Raw genomic sequence first — 21,247 nt, 5'->3', positions numbered from 1 at the left:
TAATACTTTTTGGAATGCTGCTCTGAAGAAACAACAGTTGCGTAGATCTAACTGGGGTCCAGAGCAAGAGTGTGAACCAACCGAAACAGAGTTCAATTACTATCAGACAGAGACAAAAGCAGAAACAAATTTTATTTGTTTAAAATCTGCCTGTCCAAATGGCACTGGTTCAGTTAATTGTTGTTTCTCCTGAAGAGTTTATGACGCCTCTACAATGGCATAAGATAGTAGTACCCTTCCTGTAACAGCTTCTGTTAAATATATCAGCTGGTTATAGTTGATAATAATGCAGAAAGCTGTGACAATAATACAGAGCATGTCTTTTCTAATTCAAGGAAAAAAGGAACAATTTGCAATCTTTGTGGGTGTTAGGTCTCTTCTCGGTTTTTAATACTGGCATGCCTTCCTTTTATTTACCTTTTAAATTCCTCTTTACTTCAACCAGATCAGTTGAAGCAGTTTCCAGAGAATTTCATTATTAATGCTGTTATTTTAATTCCTGTGGGGAAACACTGTACATCTTTTACAATTTCCAGCACGTGATTCTTGGGAAAATCAAGACTGCCATGCAGGTAAATTAGATTGCCCTACATATATTTGCATATTTATTGCTATTATGCAGTTGATATTATTTAAGATTTTGAACCCTAGCAGGACATTAGGTTTTGGAGAGATTACAGAGATGCGTCTCTCTGACTGCTCAGAGCTACTGTACAGCACACACGCAAACAACAACCAATCTATTTCAAGACATAAGGCCAAGACACTAGATGGAGACAGCAGCACAGGACTTCTCCTTAGTCGCTTTCCATGGCTTGAAGGCTTCACATCACATCAGTTAATAATTATCTTTATCAGTTTATGGGTTAGTTCAGTTCTCTCATTATCTACTCACTCTCATGCCATCCCAGATGTGTATGACTTTCTTTCATCTGCAGAACACAAAGAATATCTCAGCTCTGTAGCTCCAAACAAAGTAAGTGAATGGTGACCAGAACTCCAAAAGCTCTTTGTGAAAGGTAAAGTCAGCGTACAATTAATCCAGAAGACTCCAGTGGTTTAATCAATGTCTTCTGAAGTGATCCAGATTGTATTGGATGATAACAGACCAAAATAGAACTCCTTTTTCACTACATCTTGACAGCTGTGTCCTTGACAATAATGATTTCAAGCTTGATTACACTTCCTATAGCACCATCAAGTGATCTGCACACGAGTCAAGCACTAGGAAGTATTTTCAAGCTGGAAATCATGATCATGCCTTGAGACTGCAATGGCAAGATGTACAGTGAAAAAGGAGTTACATTTTTGTCTGTTCTCACCCAAAACCAACTGGATCGCTTCAGAAGACATTGATCAAACTACAGGATGGATTGTTTATGCTCACTATCATCTCCTTATTGGAGGTTTTGGAGTTCTGGTCAGCATCACTAGCATTGTATGGAGCAACGGTGCAGAGAAGTTCTTCTAAAAATCTTTGTTTGTTTACTTCAGAAAAAAGAAAGTCATACACATCTGGGATGCATGAGAGTAATTGAGAGAATTTTCAATGAACCATCCTTTTAAGTGCATCAACAAAAGCACTCCAAAAGCAAAAACTCATACTGTAAAACATTTTCCAAATTATCTTTTTATTTACAAAACATATTTTACCATGATGACTGTACATAAGACAGTATATTTTATTTATTCACCAATTAAACAAGACTACATTCTTAAAACAAGTATATAAATTGAAAAGGACTTTAGCCCACAAAAAGCTTTAAAATGACCCACATATATATATATATATATATATATATATATTAAAGAAAAATCAAAATAAACAAAAAGTCAATTTGTCACAATTAAAATAAGCACTGTGTTCAAGTCAACCATTATACAACTAGACGTGTAGTCTATATCCTCCTGGACTTTAGACTAGATTGCGGCTCTCTAGTGGTAGTCTCTCTCAGTGTGGGGTAGTGGGTGTGGAGGGAGTGGGTGGGACAGTAACAGGGTGAAGGCCTAAATCCAGAGAGGGGGGCTCCTCTGGTTCTGGAGGGCTTTTCTTAGAGGCCTCAAGTTTTTCCTTCAACAGGGTATACAGCTCCTTCACTGGCTCACTGCTCTGTAATCATGTGTATTAACATTTGGTTACCATAATGTCTCAGCATAAAATGTCAGCACAACAGAATTAGTCAAGAAAGAAACAAGAGGAAGCTTGTTATTACAGAACATAAGTGGATAAGCTGCCATCTTCACCTTTCAAGTCAGAATATTACTCACACCTACAGAGCTTACCTTTACATGACTCCTGTATGCAATATATAAGATCATGCAATCCTCAGTTTAGTATTCAAGTACAAACTTCTACTAAGCAATGATGATTTATTTCCTTTAAAATACCTGTTTTGGTGGTTCAAATGTTTTCATCAGTGTTTCCAAGAAGGATGGCAGCATCTTCTGATGTAGATGGTTGAGTAAGCGAAGACTGTGACGGTGAACGTTCTCCTTACTGCAAATGAGAACATAATAGAACTGTCGTGAACAGAGATTTAGCATTAAAAGAATAGTTCACCTAAAAATTTTAAACAGCAATTTTTTTAATGATGTATTATGTTTGTTTGCCCATCCAATTCATGTCAAAAAAGTTCAATATTACAAGCAGCAAAAAGGACATGAATGCTGCATAAAGTTAATCTTCACGGTCAACCGCAAGGAAGTATAATAAAGCTTCTTTCATTAGCGCACCAAGGAGACAGCAGATTTCAAGTTTTATAGAGAAAAATTTGCAACATTTTGGTCTGTTCACACCCAAAAGTGATCGTATCACTTCAGAAGACATGGATTAAACCACTCAAGTATGGATTGCCTTTATGTCCTTTCCGGAGCTCATTGACTTGTACTGTATGGCAAACACCATTACATTATATATCCTTCAAAAATTCCATTACAGCTACATAATGTTACATGTGATGATACACACCTTGAAAAGGAAGAGAGGAGGAAATTATCAAAGACAGCAGTACAAAACTCTTCTGATCCAAATTCATCAGAGAGTAGAGTCAGATGACCAGTGAGAAGATGAAGGAAGATGTCTCCAAATGCCATGTCATTATAGGTATCCACTTTGATTGTGACACACATAAAGGACAAGAGATGATCAGTCTCTCGGCAGCTCTGCATCCAGTGTCTTTTAAGCCAATTTCATTATATACAGTATAAATGTTAGAATGTGAAGTGTCTCACCCAGTGCAGGCAGAAGCCTCTGTAGTGCATTCTTATTCCTCTGCTTGGCAATATGAAGCACATAATAAAGACCAATCTCACAAGCCACCCTGTTTTCTTGCAAATACCTATACAAGAGAGAAAGAAAATACATTTTAGAAATAAATGAATTCTTGGAAAAGTTTTTACATTGAGAACCGGGTCAGATGATGCACCTGGAGAAAGTTTCAGGCAGGGTGGTGGGGTACGTGAGAGAGGTCTTCTCCTCACTGGGAAGTTTCTGCTCCACAGTGAACGTGTAGTCATCTACAACTATTGACATCATAGCAGGTAGGAAGCGTGTTACCACCTCTAAATCCTAATGTTGAAAAAGATCAGTTGCCTTGTGAAATGTACACGTCAATTTCTTGCACAACACAAACAGCAGAATTTGCATTGGAGTACTGTTTAATACAAAATGTTGGGATTTGATAATCTTACCATACGGGGCTCTTTGAAAACCTGGCTGTCAATCATGTCCCACGCCCCCTGCCCAAGAGAAAGCATCCGCAACAGCAGGAGAAGATCTGGGCTGTCCTGCACATACACACATCACACAGTGATATCACAGCATGATAGTACACTAAATAGTATAAAACTACAGAGCTGGTGTTCTTACTCTGGGCAGGGCCTCCTGGCTCAACAGTTCCTGAAGGTTCCTCACTGTGCTCAACACTAATGTGTTACAGGCAAATGGGTCACAGAGAATCATTGACAAGTCACTGTGAAAAAACAAGGATGGAGTGTGTTACTGTAGCAGTTTTACAGATATAATGGGATTATTGTATACCGCTATTATCCACAGAGTTATAATATCATACCCCAAAACTTGTTCTTGTCCTTTCCTCACCCCATCTAGGAAGCCTTGTAACTCTCGAGCCCGTTTAGCATCCACAAACTTTTCCCTGATGCAGGCATCCAAACACCAGGAAAACTACAACGTAAAAGATCAAAATGAATTATTTCAAAATGTTATAGTACATACACAGTGTGGAAAACATTTCGGCTTCATCACGATTTAAAAAAAAAAATGTAAAAGAAAGGAAACTTTAAAATCTAGATGTTTATACATAAAATGCTTCAAGAAGAATCATATTTACCCTGAAGTGAATTTTGCAATAACATGTTTTCACCAGAGTATATTTCTTATACAATCAGTACTGTGCAAAAGTCTTAGGAACATAAGAAGTTTCACAAAATTATTTGTCTTAAGGTGGTTATTTATATCTTCTGCTTTGGTGTGTAAATAGGATATATCAATTTTAGACTCTAAAACATTCCTTTTGCAAATAGAATCGAATAGAACAGGGAGCCCAGCAACAGATGGTTTGATCCCCACAGGGTATGTATGCATGTATGTATGTATACACACACACACACACACACACACACACACACACACACACACACACACATCTACACAGTGCATCCGGAAAGTATTCACAGCACTTCAATTTTTCCACATTTTGTTATGTTACAGCTTTATTCCAATTAAATTAATTATTTTCCTAAATTCTACAAACAATACCCCATAATAACAACATGAAAGAAGTTTGTTGGAAATCTTTGCAAATTTATTAAAAATAAAAAATAAAACAAAAAAAATCTCTCCAGAGATGTTCAATCGGGTTCAAGTCTGGGCTCTGGCTGGGACACTCAGGGACATTCACAGAGTTGTCCTGTAGCCACTCCTTTGTTATCTTGGCTGTGTGCTTAGGGTTGTTGTCCTGTTGAAAGATGAACCTTCACCCCAGTCTGAGGTCCAGAGCGCTCTGGAGCAGGTTTTCATCAAGGATGTCTCTGAACATTGCTGTATTCACCTTTCCCTCGATCCGGACTTGTCTCCCAGTTCCTGCCGCTGAAAAACATCCCCACAGCATGATGCTGCCACCACCATGCTTCACTGTAGGGATGGTATTGGCCAGGTGAGGAGCGGTTCTTAGTTTCCACGCTTGTCATTCAGGCCAAAGAGATCAATCTATGTTTCATCAGACCAGAGGATTTTGTTCCTCATGGTCTGAGAGCACTTCAGGTGCTTTTTGGCAAACTCCAGGCGGGCTGTCATGTGCCTTACAGGCCTGATTGGTGGAGTGCTTGCAGAGATGGTTGTTCTTCTGGAAGGTTCTCCTCGCTCCACAGAGAAACGCTGGGTCAGAGTGATCATCGGGTTCTTGGTCACCTCCCTGACTAAGGCCCTTCTCTCCCGATCGCTCAGTTTGGTCGGGCGGCCAGCTCTAGGAAGAGTCCTGGTGGTTCCAAACTTCTTCCATTTACGGATGATGGAGGCCACTGTGCTCATTGGGACCTTCAATGCAGCAGAAATTTTTCTGTACCCTTCCCCAGATCTGTGCCTCGATACAATCCTGTCTTGGAGGTTTACAGACAATTCCTTGGACTTCATGGCTTGGTTTGTGCTCTGAAATGCACTGTTGTTAACTGTTGGAGCTTATATTAGACAGGTGTGTGCCTTTCCAAATCATGTCCAATCAACTGAATTTACCACAGGTGGACTCCAATCAAGTTGTGGAAAGACATCAAGGATGACCAAGTGGAAACAGGATGCACCTGAGCTCAATTTTGAGTGTCATGGTATTTGTATATATATAAAACACACATATATACATACATACACACACTGGCGGTCAGTTTGGAATAATGTACAGATTTTGCTCTTATGGAAAGAAATTGGTACTTTTATTCACCAAAGTGTCATTCAACTGATCACAATGTATAGTCAGGACATTAATAACTTGAAAAATTACTATTACAATTCGATTTTTTTTTTTTTTTCAGAACTTCTTAAACTACTTCAAAAAGTTCTCATAAAAAAATCCTCCATGTGCAGCAGTGACAACCTTGGTATTCTAGCTGTCAGTTTGTCCAGATACTCAGGTGGCATTTCACCCCACACTTCCTGTAGCACTTGCCATAGATGTGGCTGACTTGTTGGGTACTTCTCACACACCTTACAGTCTAGCTGATCCCACAAAAGCTCAATGGGGTTAAGATCCATAACACTCTTTTCCAACTATCTGTTGTCCAATGCGGTGTTTCTTTGCCCACTCTAAACATTTCTTTTTGTTTTTCTGTTTATAAAAGTGGCTTTTTCTTTGCAATTCTTCCCATAAGGCCTGCACCCCTGAGTCTTCTCTTTACTGTTGAACATGAAACTGGTGTTGAGCAGGTAGATTTCAATGAAGCTGTCAGCTGAGGACATGTGAGGTGTCTATTTCTAGTTCACTAGAGTCTCTGCTGTACTTATCCTCTTGTTTAGTTATACATCTGGCCTTCCACATCTCTTTTCAATCCTTGTTAGAGCCAGTTGTCCTTTTGTCTTTGAAGACTGTAGTGTACACCTTTGTATGAAATCTTCTGTTTTTTGGCCATTTCAAGCATTGTATAGCCTTCATTCCTCAAAACAATGAATGACTGACAAGATTCTAGAGAAAGCAGTTTCTTTTTTGCCATTTTTGACCTAATATTGCCCATAAGACATGCCAGTCTATTGCACACTGTGACAACTCAAAAACAAACACAAAGACAATGTTCATTGTCATTCAACGAACTTAATAACAACTGTGTTTGGTACTAGAAAATCACTAGCCATTATATCAAATTAGCATGACTACTCAAGGATAAGGTGTTGGGAGTAATGGCTGCTGGAAATGGGGCCTAGATTTGATCAAAAATGACTTTTTTTCAAATAGTGATGGTGCTGTTTTTTTTTTAAATCAATAATGTCCTGACAATACTTCGTGATCAGTTGAATGCCACTTTGGTGAATAAAAGTAACAATTTCTTTCCTTAAGTGGCAAAATATAATTTTTGTGTGCAATATGAGCCAGTTTGGTGACATGAAATGAATCCACGTCAGCTAGTGTTTACATAAAACAGCTCTTCGTGATCCCTTGTGTTACTACTACTAAAGCTAGGAAATAGCTTTAAATGAACAACTTAAGCATTACGGCTCATCACAGCTGAGAGACGCAACAGACTGATTAATTACACAATGGGTGCGGTTTAAAATGATGGAGGACATAGCGGTTTCTATAGTGATCGACTCTTGCGCACCGGCTACCGCAAAATAGGGAGAAATACCCTGCTTGGACACCATTTCTCCACTGAGAAAGCCGATCTTCAGAAAGCTGACAGCATCTCTATTTGGGTGTGATTGCACACGCTCAGTCTCTCTCTCGCTCTCTCTCGCTCGCACTCACGCACTCATTCACTCACTCTCGCTTGCACAATCACACACATATACATACAACCTTGTTTGTCCAATAACTTGTTAGAAACAGCAAAAGCCGTGATACTATTTCTGAAATGATATTTTTGAGGAAGGAAGTCTTGGACACATCATTTGGTTTGAACCAGCAATGGCAGATTCTGATCAGTCACGTAATAAAGTAGTTCCATGCACAAATGCATTTTTATGACCATTTTTCCACATTTAAAAAAATTTACTTGTTAATTGAACTGTTGTATATAAGCAATATCACACTCACAATCATGCTATATAGCCCTAAATCAGCACTGCTGTGATTACCTATGCACTCGGACTGCGGCCAAATCACAGCAATGCTGATGTAGGGCCATATCGCACTCTTGCTTAAATATATATATACTGTGGTCAGTACAGGCCAGTAAAAATGTTGGCAGGGCAAGAATCTGTACTACAGGCCCGACTGGGCTTACAGAAAAAAAATCTTATAGATGAGCCCTGTGTTAATTTGTATAGTTTATACAAAGTCATTTCAAGCCTGTTTTTTGAAGCCTGTTCAGAGAATAAAAGGATTGTTTCGAGGTCTCACTTCTAGCTTGCAAAATGTCAGGAGAGCTCCTTGGACCACTAGATGATGATTTTAAGTCAAATAAATGCAGTATATAATATGTCATTTGTCATTTAAACATTCTGCATTCATGGTGCTATTAAACACACTTTGTATTGGTAAAGCTGGGAAACTGATTCCACACCTTGTGGCAGGGGTCCACTGAACAGATCTCGCTGATGTCCAGGTCATGAAGGGACATGAGCAGCTCAGCACGCAGGGTGCAGTAGTGCACGTTCCGTGTCCGAAGGAACAGAGTCCGCAAAAACTGAAGTACCATATCATAAAGCTTCACGTTCTTCCCAATCATCTGTGTCAGCTTCAGCACTACCTGTTGAAAAATGACAATGTTTCATGGTAAACATATAGATGCAATAGGAGATAGAGGGAGTAGCTCTACCCCCACCAAAATAAATTTTGTATTGTGGACCGTTGTATTTAGTTCTAGTGGGCCTACAGTTAGATACTGATAGACAAGTGAACAACTGTATGTTTTAAAGAGAGATATGTACTCACCTCACCCTGCCGGCGTGTTTTGGGAGAAGGACTAAAAAAGTTGTGTAGGATGGACAGATCACTGCTGAACAGAGCTGCTTCCTTCTCCACAATATACTGCTTCAACAAAGGAGACACTTCATCTCCAAACAGAGCCTGATTGTCCTGCCAAATCTGACGTTTCACCTCCACCGCACAGACTTTATAGAGCTCTTTATCAGCCATCACCTGCTTCAGCTTCTTCTCAGGCACCTGCATGAGAATCCAAAAATAAATGAATAATTTTCACCTGAATAATACTGCGAGTGCATGTTGAACACGTTGCCGCAATACCTTTGGCAAATGTTTCAGCACTTGCATGACAACAGGCTGTATGGATGGCATCTTCACCAATGGAAAGCTTTTCTCCAGAAGTTCTTCCAGCTTAACATATCTGTGTTATATTAGGAGAAACATTAGCATGTTGCATGATCCACCAAGCAAAGTAAATGACTACAAATTTCACTTTTCTGTCACCTGTCTTCATCTTTGCCATCTGCAATGGTGGCAACACGTTCCATCAGTTTCTCTCGAAGCTCATCAAACACAGACTGATGAAACTCCAGTCGCGGAGTGCCGTGAAGATCCAGGAAAGGCAATGCAGACTGTAGGGTTGGCAACAATATGCCATTTTCCATCTGTAAGCCACAGTTATAATGAATGAACGCACGACGAGGTAGGTCTATGAACGCTTTACAAATAACGTGACAAAACGATGGTGGTCATCGGTCAACACATCGCATAATCACTATCTATATTCCGGACTATACGTAGCCCATTACATCTGATACATGACATTTGTAATGTGTTCGAATTTTATTTTTTTTACCTGAAACTGGTCGATGGCTTTCAGAGGCTCTGTACAGTTAGTGAGAGTTTCTTTCAGATCTTCTCCATTGGATATTCCAAGCTCTGGTAACCCTGCGAACATTTTGAGACACTTCTCTACTCGCAAATGACTTTTAAAAGTAACTTAAATGCATTGACAGTGGAATGTGATTAATGTTTGCTATATTTGCATTGTCCGTTGCTATCTGTATTTGCGCACGTCCTAACAGTGCAACATCGTTAACAAACTCTTGTTTCTGATACATAGTGAAAGGTTCCGCTTCAGAAATGTTCCTACCTGTTGGTGGCGTGTACGCATGCTTTTCCAACGATAAATAAATAAATAGGGTACATCGAGGCTAAAGGAACACGAACTGCTGCTTACAAAGTGTATTAAGATTGAAATGTTTTATTGATATTGATAGACCAACATAATGTGTGTGAAGCAAAATAATAACGGAAGACACTCAGAGCTGGCCCTAGGGTTTTGGGGGCCCTAAACAAAATTAGTGTATGGGGCCCTACAGGTTTCTGAACCAGCCAAAAAGAAGAGAAAATAGATATTTTCTAAATAAAAAAGCTCTCATTTCAGTGAGAGAATTTTACCAATAAGTTACCAGAACAGTTCGTAAGGGCCATTCACTAGCAGTGTCATCGGTGGAGGTGGTTTGTGGTGCTGTCCCGAAATACTTTAATAGTGCTCCTGAGGACAAGGAAATTATACATACAAAAAAATGGATGGAAGGAGCATTACAATTAACCCTCTGGGGTCTGAGGGTGTTTTGGGCCCTGAAGAAGTTTTGAGATGCCTTGACATTTATGCTTTTTTCAGTTGCTTAAAAACATATTAATGGCTAATGTCTGATAACACTGTAGGACTACAATAATATGTGAGCAACATGTATGTACATGTTTGTATTTTTGAGAAAATAAAGTTTATGCTTGGTTTTTGAAAAAACAAAAAATGTAAGTAATTGAAATAAGGCCATATAACACATACTCAAAATTTGTCCACAAGACTTTTGAGGACTGGATCTTGTAGCCTAGAGTTGTTGCAACAAAATGATGTGAAAATCATCCTGATCACACATTCATACAAAACAATATAGTCCTTTAACTTTTATAAGACACATAGTGTTAGAAAGGCCATATGCGAGGAGGCGTGGATAATCATGAATATTAATATGATTTACAGCTGAGGAGACAAAGACCTCCCCTGGGCCTATCAATGAGGAATGTGACTGAGAGAGAATGAATGTGAGGAGAATTAATGATCAACAATGTATGATCAACTTAAACAAGTAATCTGACTATACATTTTCTTCACATAAAGACTTTACATAAAAACTTGAGACCTACACTACTGTTTAAAATGTTTAGATTAGTAAGATTTTTTTTATGTTTTTAAAAGAAATCTCTTCTGCTCACCAAGGCTGTTATTTGATCCAAAATACAGCAAAAACAGTGATATTGTGAAATATTTTTACAATTTAAAACAACTGTTTTCTATTTGAATATTGTAAAATGCAATTTGTGATCAAAGCTGAATTTTCAGCATCATTACTGCAATCTTCAGTGTCACATGATCCTTCAGAAATCATTATAATATGCTGATTTTCTAATATGGGCATATTTACAGCACATTTTACACATTTACACCAGAATAAATATTTGCAAGCACAAGCTTTGTTGATGATAATGAGGCAGCATAAACACAAGTTAAAATATAATCTAAAAATTCACATTATTTTTATATCATATTACATATCATATTTATATCATACAGCATACAATTTAAATACCTGCTTTAGCCAAAACAGCATTTAAATGTAACTAAAACTTGCTTATTAGGACATATTTCAAATGTCAATACTCTGAATCCTGGCTGGCAAGTCTGGAAACAGTCCCACTAGTAAAATATGTACATGTTTATATAAAATAGCATGTCAACTAACATAGCTTTGTTTCATACAGATTACATTGCAGGATATTATTTTAAATTTACATATTTTAAATTGTTTTAAATTTGAATTGTTTTATTTAAAAGTAGACATTTTAAGCTTTTAGATATATGTTTCATGTTTGTGTGATAAGTATTTGCAGAGTTCCAGTTCATTTTTGTGATGTGTTTCAAAAATATTCTTGCGGAGACAGAGACGGATGTATTTTCTTTATTTTACAAAAGGTTTAGTTGTTATTGTGAGTTTACACAAATAAAAGTAGACCCTTTATGGACTCTAATGATGTCTTACAGTTCTGTATGCCCAAAATGACGGAGTAGTTTAAGTTGTTTCCGCTGTAATGACTGTAAAATCCAGCACACAAAAAGTAGCAAACAATATTAAAAGAGCTTCTGGCATGCACTAATGTCTGATTCGGGAAAACAGCATTTCTCTGCTCCAGGTGGGTATACGTTCGCTTCATGATAGCTGGATGTCTGTTACCTAGCTACTGCTCCTGGCAGCTGACAAACGGAAACAGCAGAGTGCTGCATGCATCATCCTCTCGACACCCACACAATTTAAAATCCTCCATCCTAGTTCCAAAAATAAAATTAAGATATTTAGAAAAATATACGAAACGAAACATACTACGTTTCATTGATACGGTTGTGTGTTTTGTTGATTAGAGTAATTGATTTTCAAAAAATAACATAATTAGGGGTGGTGGGGTGGTGGGGGGGCCCTGAACCAGTCGCGGGGCCCTAAACAAATGTTTAGTTTGTTTATTGGGTCGGGCCGGCCCTGGCCACACTCGGAGTAAAAGTCCATGGCATGTAGGGTAAAAGGACCCCAGAGGGGTTACATTTATATCTTGTAAGGAACCAAAGTTATAGGGCAAAATTTGTCAATTTAAAAATAGTGTAAACTTATTTTAAATTACTTCAGAAAATGGTTTTCCATTACCTTTTCATTTAAATCACAAATTGGAAAATCTCAAGTATTCTATATGCAAATTAATCCCCATTGGGATTGGATCAGTCAGTGTGAGCCCACTTTAAATATTCTTAATAACAAATCTATTTTACCCCAAACACTATCCTTACTTATTGGACAGTTATTAAACAACTTTGTATTTAATCACATTGAATAAAACTGAAAATTACAAATAAGCATTTAATGCATTAACCTTGAGAGTTCACACAGCACACAAATTATCTCTAACATAATTAAGCATTTCGAAAGGAACTTAAAAAAAGTAACAATTGCAGGCCTAATAAAATCATGGCATGTTCTAAGCAACACATACATATACAGTAGATGAAACAATACAAAAATGATTTTGAAAGACAATACAAAAGTTTACATCTTTACACTAACAGTACATTCTCATGATTTCAGTCTGTTGTAAAAAAAGACTAACTGAAGAGGTAGCCCAAACATTCTTAAAAAACAGAAAAATTATTTAGCATAATGATAAAGGGGAACAATTTAATTTAGTGCTATTCTTGTGGTAGGTTCGCAGCAGAAAAAAAATAGCTGCGATGAGAAACACGCAAAAGAGGAAGTTCGCAGCACGCCAGGCTTCTGGGCGCAGTGCTGTTCTGAGTGACACTTTTTCGGCAGGCAGCAAGTTGCTAAGACTTAGCATGTAGCCAAGTGACCATCCCACAGAGGTGTCTTCAGCCTGCAAACCAGAGTATTATGACTCGTACGAAATCATACGAAATGCCAACTTGTAAAATATAAAAAAAAATATTATGAGACTGGGTTGGATATTGTCTTGGCAAAATATAATAATTTGAAGTTCATTCATCCACTAAGCTAAGAACTGAATAGACCTTTCCTGCTTATGGCTTACTTTTTCCTGAAAGGAGATCTGTGGGAAGGAAATCTCATTGAAGCCATATCCACTGATCAGAAGCATCTGCATAAAGACAGAGTCTGCACAGTAGTCCTTCAAATGGTTCCCCTCATCTGGAAACTTATTGTGCATCTAGAGAGGGGGAGTGAGAGAGAAAGAGAAACAGAGATAGAGAGCTACTTTGATGAACTGTATTTTTTCAATTGCAATAATTTATCTCATTAATTCTCTTTCCTGGGGGAATATCTCAAATTTAATCACATGTAGGTTTAATTAAAAACTATTTTTATGAATTATCTCATCATTCAAGTCTGGGGAAATACAAACTTTAAAGTGTTGGATTAAATTTGAATGACTATAACATCTTAAATATTGCATCAGTTGTAAAGGCAAAGTTCTTCTTCATATAGGATAAATTCAAGTTCTCTTTAATCAAGACCTGAGAATCTTATGTCCTGTGGTCTGAGATACAAGTTAATTAAATTTAGATTTGCAAGGCTAAAATTTATTTAAGCAGGGTGGTACCTCCTGAAAGCTCATGTTGCAGACATTGTGCACGGCATCCTCTAACTGTGCTGGGGAAGAGATGGTGATGCCGGAAGCTTTCTGAATGAAGGAATAAGTGTGGAAGAATGCAGAAAATGCCTGTACAGAAAGAGATTACATTGTCATAATTATGGCATATGCTAAGTGCCCCCACAATGAAGACATTAAAGAGATTTTATTTTCAGTTTAATGACAGTCTGTCACTTCTGTGGCATCTGTTACTTTAATGTTCCTAAGGAACAGTGCTGGGTAGATTACTTCTGAATTGTAATCCAGTACTGATTACAAATTACATGACTAAAATTTTAATCAATTATGAAATGCCTTATATTACTGTTTGTATGTAATCTACTCTGATTATTTTCAGATTACTTTTAGATTATTTCTGACCTAACATTTTGATGTCCCATACATTTGAGATAATCTTGTACCATTTTAAAATAATGTTGCTTAAATGCATTGAAGAAAACTTAATGAATGAATCAAAATATGAGAGTTGATATGATTTTTTGTGATTTACTCACTATTTGTCTGTTATGAGAATGATGAGAATAATTCACACCATCAACATACCTATTTAGAAGAAGATTTACATGAATTTTCTGAGAGACTTGTTTAACAAATTTGGTCTTTCTCCAGCAATTTAAGCATTACAGGCACCATCCGTGTGAGGTAACAGATCAGACCAGTTATATTTGTCAATCAATGTCACAATGTTTCAAATGTTATCGCAAATTCACATTCATGTACATTTTTGAAGCCAAGTGCAAAAGCAGTTTGTGAAACTAAAACTTTACCATGCTAAATCAGTTTGTGAATACGAAATGTCATGTATTCAGGTCTGTGTGTGCAATTCCACAACCCTCCCCTCTCTTCCGAAAACGCTCAAAGATTTACCAAACGTATATCAGAGTTAGGCTTATTTAGAATATAAAACATTTAAAAAAATCTAAATATGAACAGTTTATCGCCGTTGCCTGATTAATAAGTATTTAATTTATTAATATAAAAGTAAATGTAATTAGTTACCTCCCAGCACTGCTAGGAAACATAAAAACAAAATAACTGTTCAATGTAAAGCAAATTATAAACTCATACCATAAAATTTCCTGTAATGTTGGGCTGGAAGGCTCCATCAAAAGAGCATTTGGAATAAGAACAATTATTAAAAGAGAAGAGATGAGAAATGTTTCCCAGACATTGATTGTAGTTTCCAGTGCCTTTTATTTGCAGGATGTCATCAGAGTTATAGGGTGTTTGTCTTTTAATGCATGGAGTATCAAACACAATGCCTAGTTTTATGGAGTCATTGTAACCTGCAGGATAGCAAGAGTGTACTATAGAGCTGTCTGATCCCTGAGTCTGTAACGCACACAAAGAAAGCCAAAACATCAGCTACATGTATGATAGTATACTTTTAATACTACTTATATGTAAATAGAGAACTTACAGCTTCTATGTCAATTGTAACACTAGCACTTACAGATACATCAGGCAAATAATTTGTTTTCAGAAATTTAATTATTCAGTCTAAATGTCTGATATACAGGTAGCACACTTAACTGTAATCAGATGTGCTAGTAGTCTGAGTAAGACCTGGTCTCTTCCGTAGCACAGACAGCACTGAGTGTAAACCTGATAGTCTTGCCCATATAACCGAAGTGTCATTAGGTTGTCCTTGTTTTCCACAGTTTGTTTAGTCGCAAAGGTGATCTGAGTTGAAGCTCCACCTAAGTCAAGGGCACCAATCATCTTTTTACCAGGGGACAGCCACTGACCCACAAAACCATACTATAGAAATAAAGGATGAAAAGGGGAAAATAAAAATGGGGTGGTGGCAAGTAACAGATAATTATTAAAAGTTCACCTCATTTAAAACGTTTGACTTCTAAAGAAATGAGAAATACATTTGAAACATATATATTACATGAAGTGTTCAGTCATATCATTAACCATATAAAAGCTCTTTTATTCTGCATGGGGCAGGGGCGTCTCATGGGGGGAACCATGTTAGCATCACATGACTAGCCGAATACTACTTGCTTAATCTCAGTAACTGCCCTGTTATTGGACACTTTCATTCATGGATTTAATTAATTGTGGCTTACTGTGCATAGTGAATTTCTACAATTGCATTGGTTACTGAAAACTGTTTGTTTGAATGATGCGGCATCCAGGCCACTAGGTGTCAGTGTAAACCAATGTAAGACACTTTGACATGTTTAAAACAATTACTGAGTGCACCTTTAAAGGGAATTCAGACATTCTGAATTAAATCATTCTGAATTAAATCACAACCATATTACCTAATAAAAAGTAAACCGACTGAAAAAAGTTTACATAACTACAATGTATTATCTTTAAATAAGTCTCTAAATTTGCTATCAAAGCATTAAAAAAAAAAAACTCTAGCCCTAACCTTGATATAGTTCTCCAGCAGATAGTTGACTGTGACCCATCCATATGCCCCCTCCTCTTGTCCACTTAAGATAGTGGCCCTTTTGAAGCTGAATGGATAGGTCTTCAATTTGTCTCCCAATTCTTTCAAAATCTCATCTGATTCCTTTGGGTCTAGATATACTGTTATTTCATACAAGTGTAGATTTGTTATCTCCGAGTCCATGTATCAACATTTGACATGAACCAGTCAACTCAATGTTAAAAAGTCGTGGAGCGACCATTGTTAAATGAGGATAGGACATATTTTTCATTAATAATTAGCTCATTCAGTGTTTATGGGAATAGAGCCTTTTGACTCACTTGAGTAGTCTCATGCCTGCTGTAGCCCCAAGATACAAAGGGGTGAGTTCTTGTCTAGACTTTGTACATGTCCAGTATGGCCTGTTCCATACATTCCTCAAGGCTACTGGCCGCTCCTCCTCTGTTACCTGCATAACTGGAGATTCCTTCTCTTGGATAGCAAGAGATATAAAAATATACCAAGATAATGGAGATGTGATAGGAAATCAGTGGAAAGAGAGGGAGAATGGGACACAAATAGGTGACTTTTTAGGAATGTGATACAATGTCAGGGTCATTTGTTTCTAAAAAAAATTAAATAAAAAATTATTCAAATTCAAAGTAAACACAGAATAATGCACACATACAGTCTGTTAGTAATATCTCACACTTTTTGTCTACCATTTTTCTTTTCCTCTCTGTCTCCCTGACCTACTTACCCTGCACATGGCACTCGCTATGTTGACTGACAATGCCAGTTCCATTGTGCTTGTCCGCTGGCCATTTGTAGATGTACATGGCAGTATGGGAGGATCCAGCATCCAAGACTATTCCATACTGTAATCAAACACAATGGAGACTCATAAAGGAAGAAGCAAAATTGAGGCTGGCTACAATAAAATGATATGCATACCAGACAGCTATTGCCACCCATATTTTATTAGCTGTATTAACAGGCAACAAGTACCACAACTCTTTCTCATACCCCCCTATAACAAACTAAACAGTATATTCTGTTTAGTTTGTTATAGGGGGGTATGAGAAAGAGTTTCTCACCCAATCTTCTTATCATTTATCATAGTTGGGTCTGTTTTGAGTATGTGAATCACATGACTTGGTTCAAACTTTCTGTGATTTTTAAGTCAGACTGACCTAAAACCAACATGGCCAAGGTTCAGGACATTCTGATTATGTGATAATTAATTATATATTAATCTTACTATTCTTCAGAAAAAAACAAACAAACAATAAATCTGCTAATATGAATCATGAACATTTTCTTAAGACGCGGAAGAAAATTAAGACATATGATATTCATGCTGTTATTTAGCATCCTGAGATACATATGATTGAGGGAAGAAAAAGGGTTAATCCACAATATTACACATACACATTTATTTCACTTACACTGGTCATATATGTAACCTCAGCTAACCTTTTCTCAGTTTTGTCACACTCACGCACACACACACACACACACACACACACACACACACACACACACACACGCATACGTACGTATTATATGTTTTAAAATTAGAGGGGGAGTAAGAAACGTGTCATTTTTCTGCATAAAAAAAAAAAAGAAAAATGGATTAATTTTTTGTACCTTAATGGGGCAACGTTTCCTGGGCGATACAACTCATAAAATCCAAAATATGTCAAATATATAAAAAATTCCTTTGGATATGTTTTACTAAAGTCCCAATGATGTAAAAAGTGACATGAAATAATTTTTTGCTAATCATTTTCCACTCTTGCCTGTTTAAGGGTTCAACACACTGTTTTCTTTAAGTAACTACTACTAATAATATATATACACTGGTGGCCAAAATTTTGGAATAATGTACAGATTTAGCTGTTTCTGAAAGAAATTGTTACTTTAATTCACCAAAGTGGCATTCCACTGATCACAAAGTAAAGTAAGTAAGTAAGTAAAAAAAACAGGACCATTACTATTTGAAAAAAGTAATTTTTTTAATAAAATCTTGACAGGTCCCATTTCCAGCAGCCATCACTCCAACACCTTATCCTTGAGTAATCATGCTAAATTGCTAATTTGGTACTAGAAAATCACTTGTCAAACACAGTTGTTATTTGGTTAGTTAAATGAAGCTTAACATTGTCTTTGTGTTTGTTTTTGAGTTGCCACAGTATGCAGTAGACTGGCATGTCTTAAGGACAATATTCAAAAATCAAAAATTGCAAAAAAAAGAAATGGCTTTCTCCTGAAACTAATCAGACAGTCATTATTTTGAGGAATGAAGGCTATACAATGCTTGAAATGGCCAAAAAAAACTGAAGATTTCATACACTACAGTCTTCAAAGACAAAAGAACAACTGGCTCTTACAAGGACAGAAAGAGATGTGGAAGGCCAGATGTATAACTAAACAAGAGAATAAGTACAGCAGAGACTCTAGTTTGAGAAATAGACGCCTCACATGTCCTCAGCTGACAGCTTCATTGAAATCTACCTGCTCAACACCAGTTTCATGTTCAACAGTAAAGAGTAGACTCAGGGGTGCAGGCCTTATGGGAAGAATTGCAAAGAAAAAGCCACTTTTGAAACAGAAAAACAAAAAGAAAAGGTTTGAGTGGGCAAAGAAACACAGACATTGGACAACAAATAATTGGAAAAGAGTGTTATGGATCTTAACCCCATTGAGCATTTGTGGGATCAGCTAGACTGTAAGGTGTGTGAGAAGTGCCCGACAAGACAGCCACATCTCTGGCAAGTGCTACAGGAAGTGTGGGGTGAAATGCCACCTGAGTATCTGGACAAACTGACAGCTAGAATACCAAGGATCTGCAAAGCTATCATTGCTGCACATGAAGGATGTTTTTATGAGAACGCTTTGAAGTAGTTTAAAAAAATTAAATCTAATTATAATAGTACTTTTTCACGTTATTAATAACCTGAATATACATTGTGATCAGTTGAATGCCACTTTTGTGAATAAAAGTACAAATTCTTTCCATAAGAGCAAAATCTGTACATTATTCCAAACAATTGGCCGCAAATATATATAATATATATATTAGTGGTGTCGAAGTTAACGCTTTAATAACTCGTTAACGCAAAATACGTTTGTCGGCAGAATTCTTTATAACAGCGTTAACGCGTAATGTGACCCTTTGAATAAACCGTAGTTAATGAGATGCGAGTCAATTGATTATGCTGTTTCCTGCGCCAAGCATTTTATCAATATAGCACAGCAGTAGAACATACCCGCAAAGCACAGATAGAGCTCGGAACTTTGTAAAATGATTGCAGCTGCAAGACAACTTGCGGTGCGCTACGGAAGTTGGAAGGCGCGGAGCGAGCGCGAGGCAAAAGTAGCGAGGTGCGGTTCGAGCGTGAAGTAAAAGTGTAAGCCCAAGGCGACCGCCTGTATTCCGCAACTGCTACCGGGTCCTTGATCAACGTATAACGTGCCAGAAAAGTCAGCCAGTGGAGTTTCTGGGGAGTTGGTGCCTTTTCGTTACTGCGTAATATGTGTATAGGGAGCGGCGTGACTCATTACCGCCGAACGGAAACCCTGCTTCTGTCTACAAGGTTCTGTCACAGTCTCTGTTTGATAGTGCACTAGCCAATGCAGAAGTTGGAGACATTTCTCTACTCTACTCTATATTGTCATTAGCCAATTTAATCCCAACAGTTACAATTGCGACTGGGGTCTAAAAATATTTTTTTATCTATTTATTTAGAATTTGTTTGTCAGTTCAGATGTCAATTGTAAATGACAGTGCTGACTCACTGCATGAGTGGTGCAAATAGTCACATGACCAGAGCTATAAATTCCACTATGCTCCTGGAAAGATTATGTCTGTCATAACTCCATAAAAAGAAATCCTAAAAGAAATCCTGTCATAATACACATACAACCATATTTTGTACATAATTTGAATTGCGTTGTGTTCATTTTCTGTTGAACTTTGTTGGTGTGGTAGATTTTGTGTGGATGATTGAAAAATACATCAGGATATTTGACAACTGTCATTGTTGCAGGAGCAAGATTCAAAAGCAGCAGGTCGTTTGAGCGGTTTGGCCAGCCCCTGCCAGCAAGAGTTTCACTTCTCTCTCAATCTTGCTGGATGAATCAAAGAATAACTGAAACATTCTGTTGCTGGACACTCTTTTTTGTGGTCTTTGTTTGAGATGTTTAGCCTATTTAACCTTTATGAACATTTATGAACTTCCAAAATGTTCTTACCATGAATTGTGCTGGTTCTTTGAAATCTTCAGTGTTGATGGCGAGCAGAAGAATGCCTATAAATGAAAGAAACAGAGTTGCTGTAACTGTAAATATTTGGCATTGCAGTTGGTTACCCATTGCATTGTAATCTGTTGTAAGCCAAAAACAGCGACAACATGCATTGGCAAGCCAGATAATATAGTGAAGGTAACACAGTTGGAATGCTGCCTTTTGACTCTTGTGTTTCTAAAAATCTACTGACATTTGACGCTTTTACAGAAAAGTAAACCAACCTGCCAGACCTGCTCAGGCATGCAAACAATCTGAATCAAGAACTAAATGAAGACTATGCACTGCCTGACAGTGGTATACTTACTGTGAATTTCTATTTTGGCAATGATTTTTCTTTTCTTTTTTTTTCTGTGTGCTGATGATTGGTCATTCAAAAATGAAAATTCTCTCATCTTTTACTCACCCTAATAATGCAATCTCTGATGTGTATGACTTTCTTTCTTCTGCTGAACACAAACAAAAGAGGAATATCTCAGCTCTGTAGGTCCATACAATGCAAGTGAATAGTGACCAAAAATGTGAAGCTCCAAAAGGCCATAAAGGCAGCATAAAAGTACTCCATAATAATCAAGTGGTTAATTCCACATCTTCAGAAGAGATCAAATAGGTGTGGGTGAGAAACAGATTTTTGCCACCACTACTCCATGCATGCAAACATACAGTATATCCATCTGACAATATATGGCACTATAACAAGTGAATTAGGTTTAGGAATTATTTTGAACTT

At 37.3% G+C, this 21,247-nt stretch overlaps 2 protein-coding genes across 2 annotated transcripts; both read right to left on the bottom strand.

The window, feature by feature from the left end:
• Window positions 1-1,658: 1,658 nt before the first annotated feature.
• Window positions 1,659-9,673, bottom strand: nelfb (negative elongation factor complex member B). Its single transcript, XM_052107672.1, has 13 exons — window positions 9,442-9,673; window positions 9,090-9,250; window positions 8,907-9,006; window positions 8,595-8,825; window positions 8,224-8,409; window positions 4,071-4,183; window positions 3,869-3,971; window positions 3,691-3,786; window positions 3,426-3,568; window positions 3,232-3,338; window positions 2,969-3,110; window positions 2,389-2,497; window positions 1,659-2,110 (listed from the first exon to the last, which is right to left on the bottom strand). The coding sequence occupies exons 1-13, from the start codon at window positions 9,541-9,543 to the stop codon at window positions 1,952-1,954; spliced, it is 1,752 nt and encodes a 583-aa protein (XP_051963632.1). The 5' UTR covers window positions 9,544-9,673; the 3' UTR covers window positions 1,659-1,951.
• Window positions 9,674-12,598: 2,925 nt separating this feature from the next.
• On the bottom strand, window positions 12,599-20,623 carry entpd2a.2 (ectonucleoside triphosphate diphosphohydrolase 2a, tandem duplicate 2). Its single transcript, XM_052109780.1, is given in 11 exon segments — window positions 12,599-13,067; window positions 13,242-13,376; window positions 13,770-13,889; window positions 14,889-15,152; window positions 15,354-15,581; window positions 16,210-16,359; window positions 16,361-16,370; window positions 16,551-16,606; window positions 16,608-16,696; window positions 16,970-17,087; window positions 20,467-20,623. Coding segments are annotated over 11 exon segments (1,512 nt in total). The 5' UTR covers window positions 20,587-20,623; the 3' UTR covers window positions 12,599-12,845.
• Between the last annotated feature and the right edge of the window lie 624 nt (window positions 20,624-21,247).

The sequence above is a fragment of the Xyrauchen texanus genome, chromosome 3 (genome assembly GCF_025860055.1).
Source record: "Xyrauchen texanus isolate HMW12.3.18 chromosome 3, RBS_HiC_50CHRs, whole genome shotgun sequence".
Classification (NCBI taxonomy): domain Eukaryota; kingdom Metazoa; phylum Chordata; class Actinopteri; order Cypriniformes; family Catostomidae; genus Xyrauchen; species Xyrauchen texanus.
The sequence above is the reverse complement of the archived record's forward strand: the minus strand, read 5'-3'. Positions and strand labels throughout refer to the sequence as shown.

Bases quoted from the DNA above. Each gene is read 5' to 3' on its own strand.
- nelfb (XM_052107672.1), bottom strand. From the start codon at position 9,543: ATGTTCGCAGGGTTACCAGAGCTTGGAATATCCAATGGAGAAGATCTG. The intron at 9,251-9,441 runs GTAAAAAAAATA...TGTGGCTTACAG, and splicing joins AAGCCATCGACCAGTTTCAG to ATGGAAAATGGCATATTGTT. The intron at 2,111-2,388 runs GTATTTTAAAGG...ACATGATTACAG, and splicing joins CATTTGAACCACCAAAACAG to AGCAGTGAGCCAGTGAAGGA.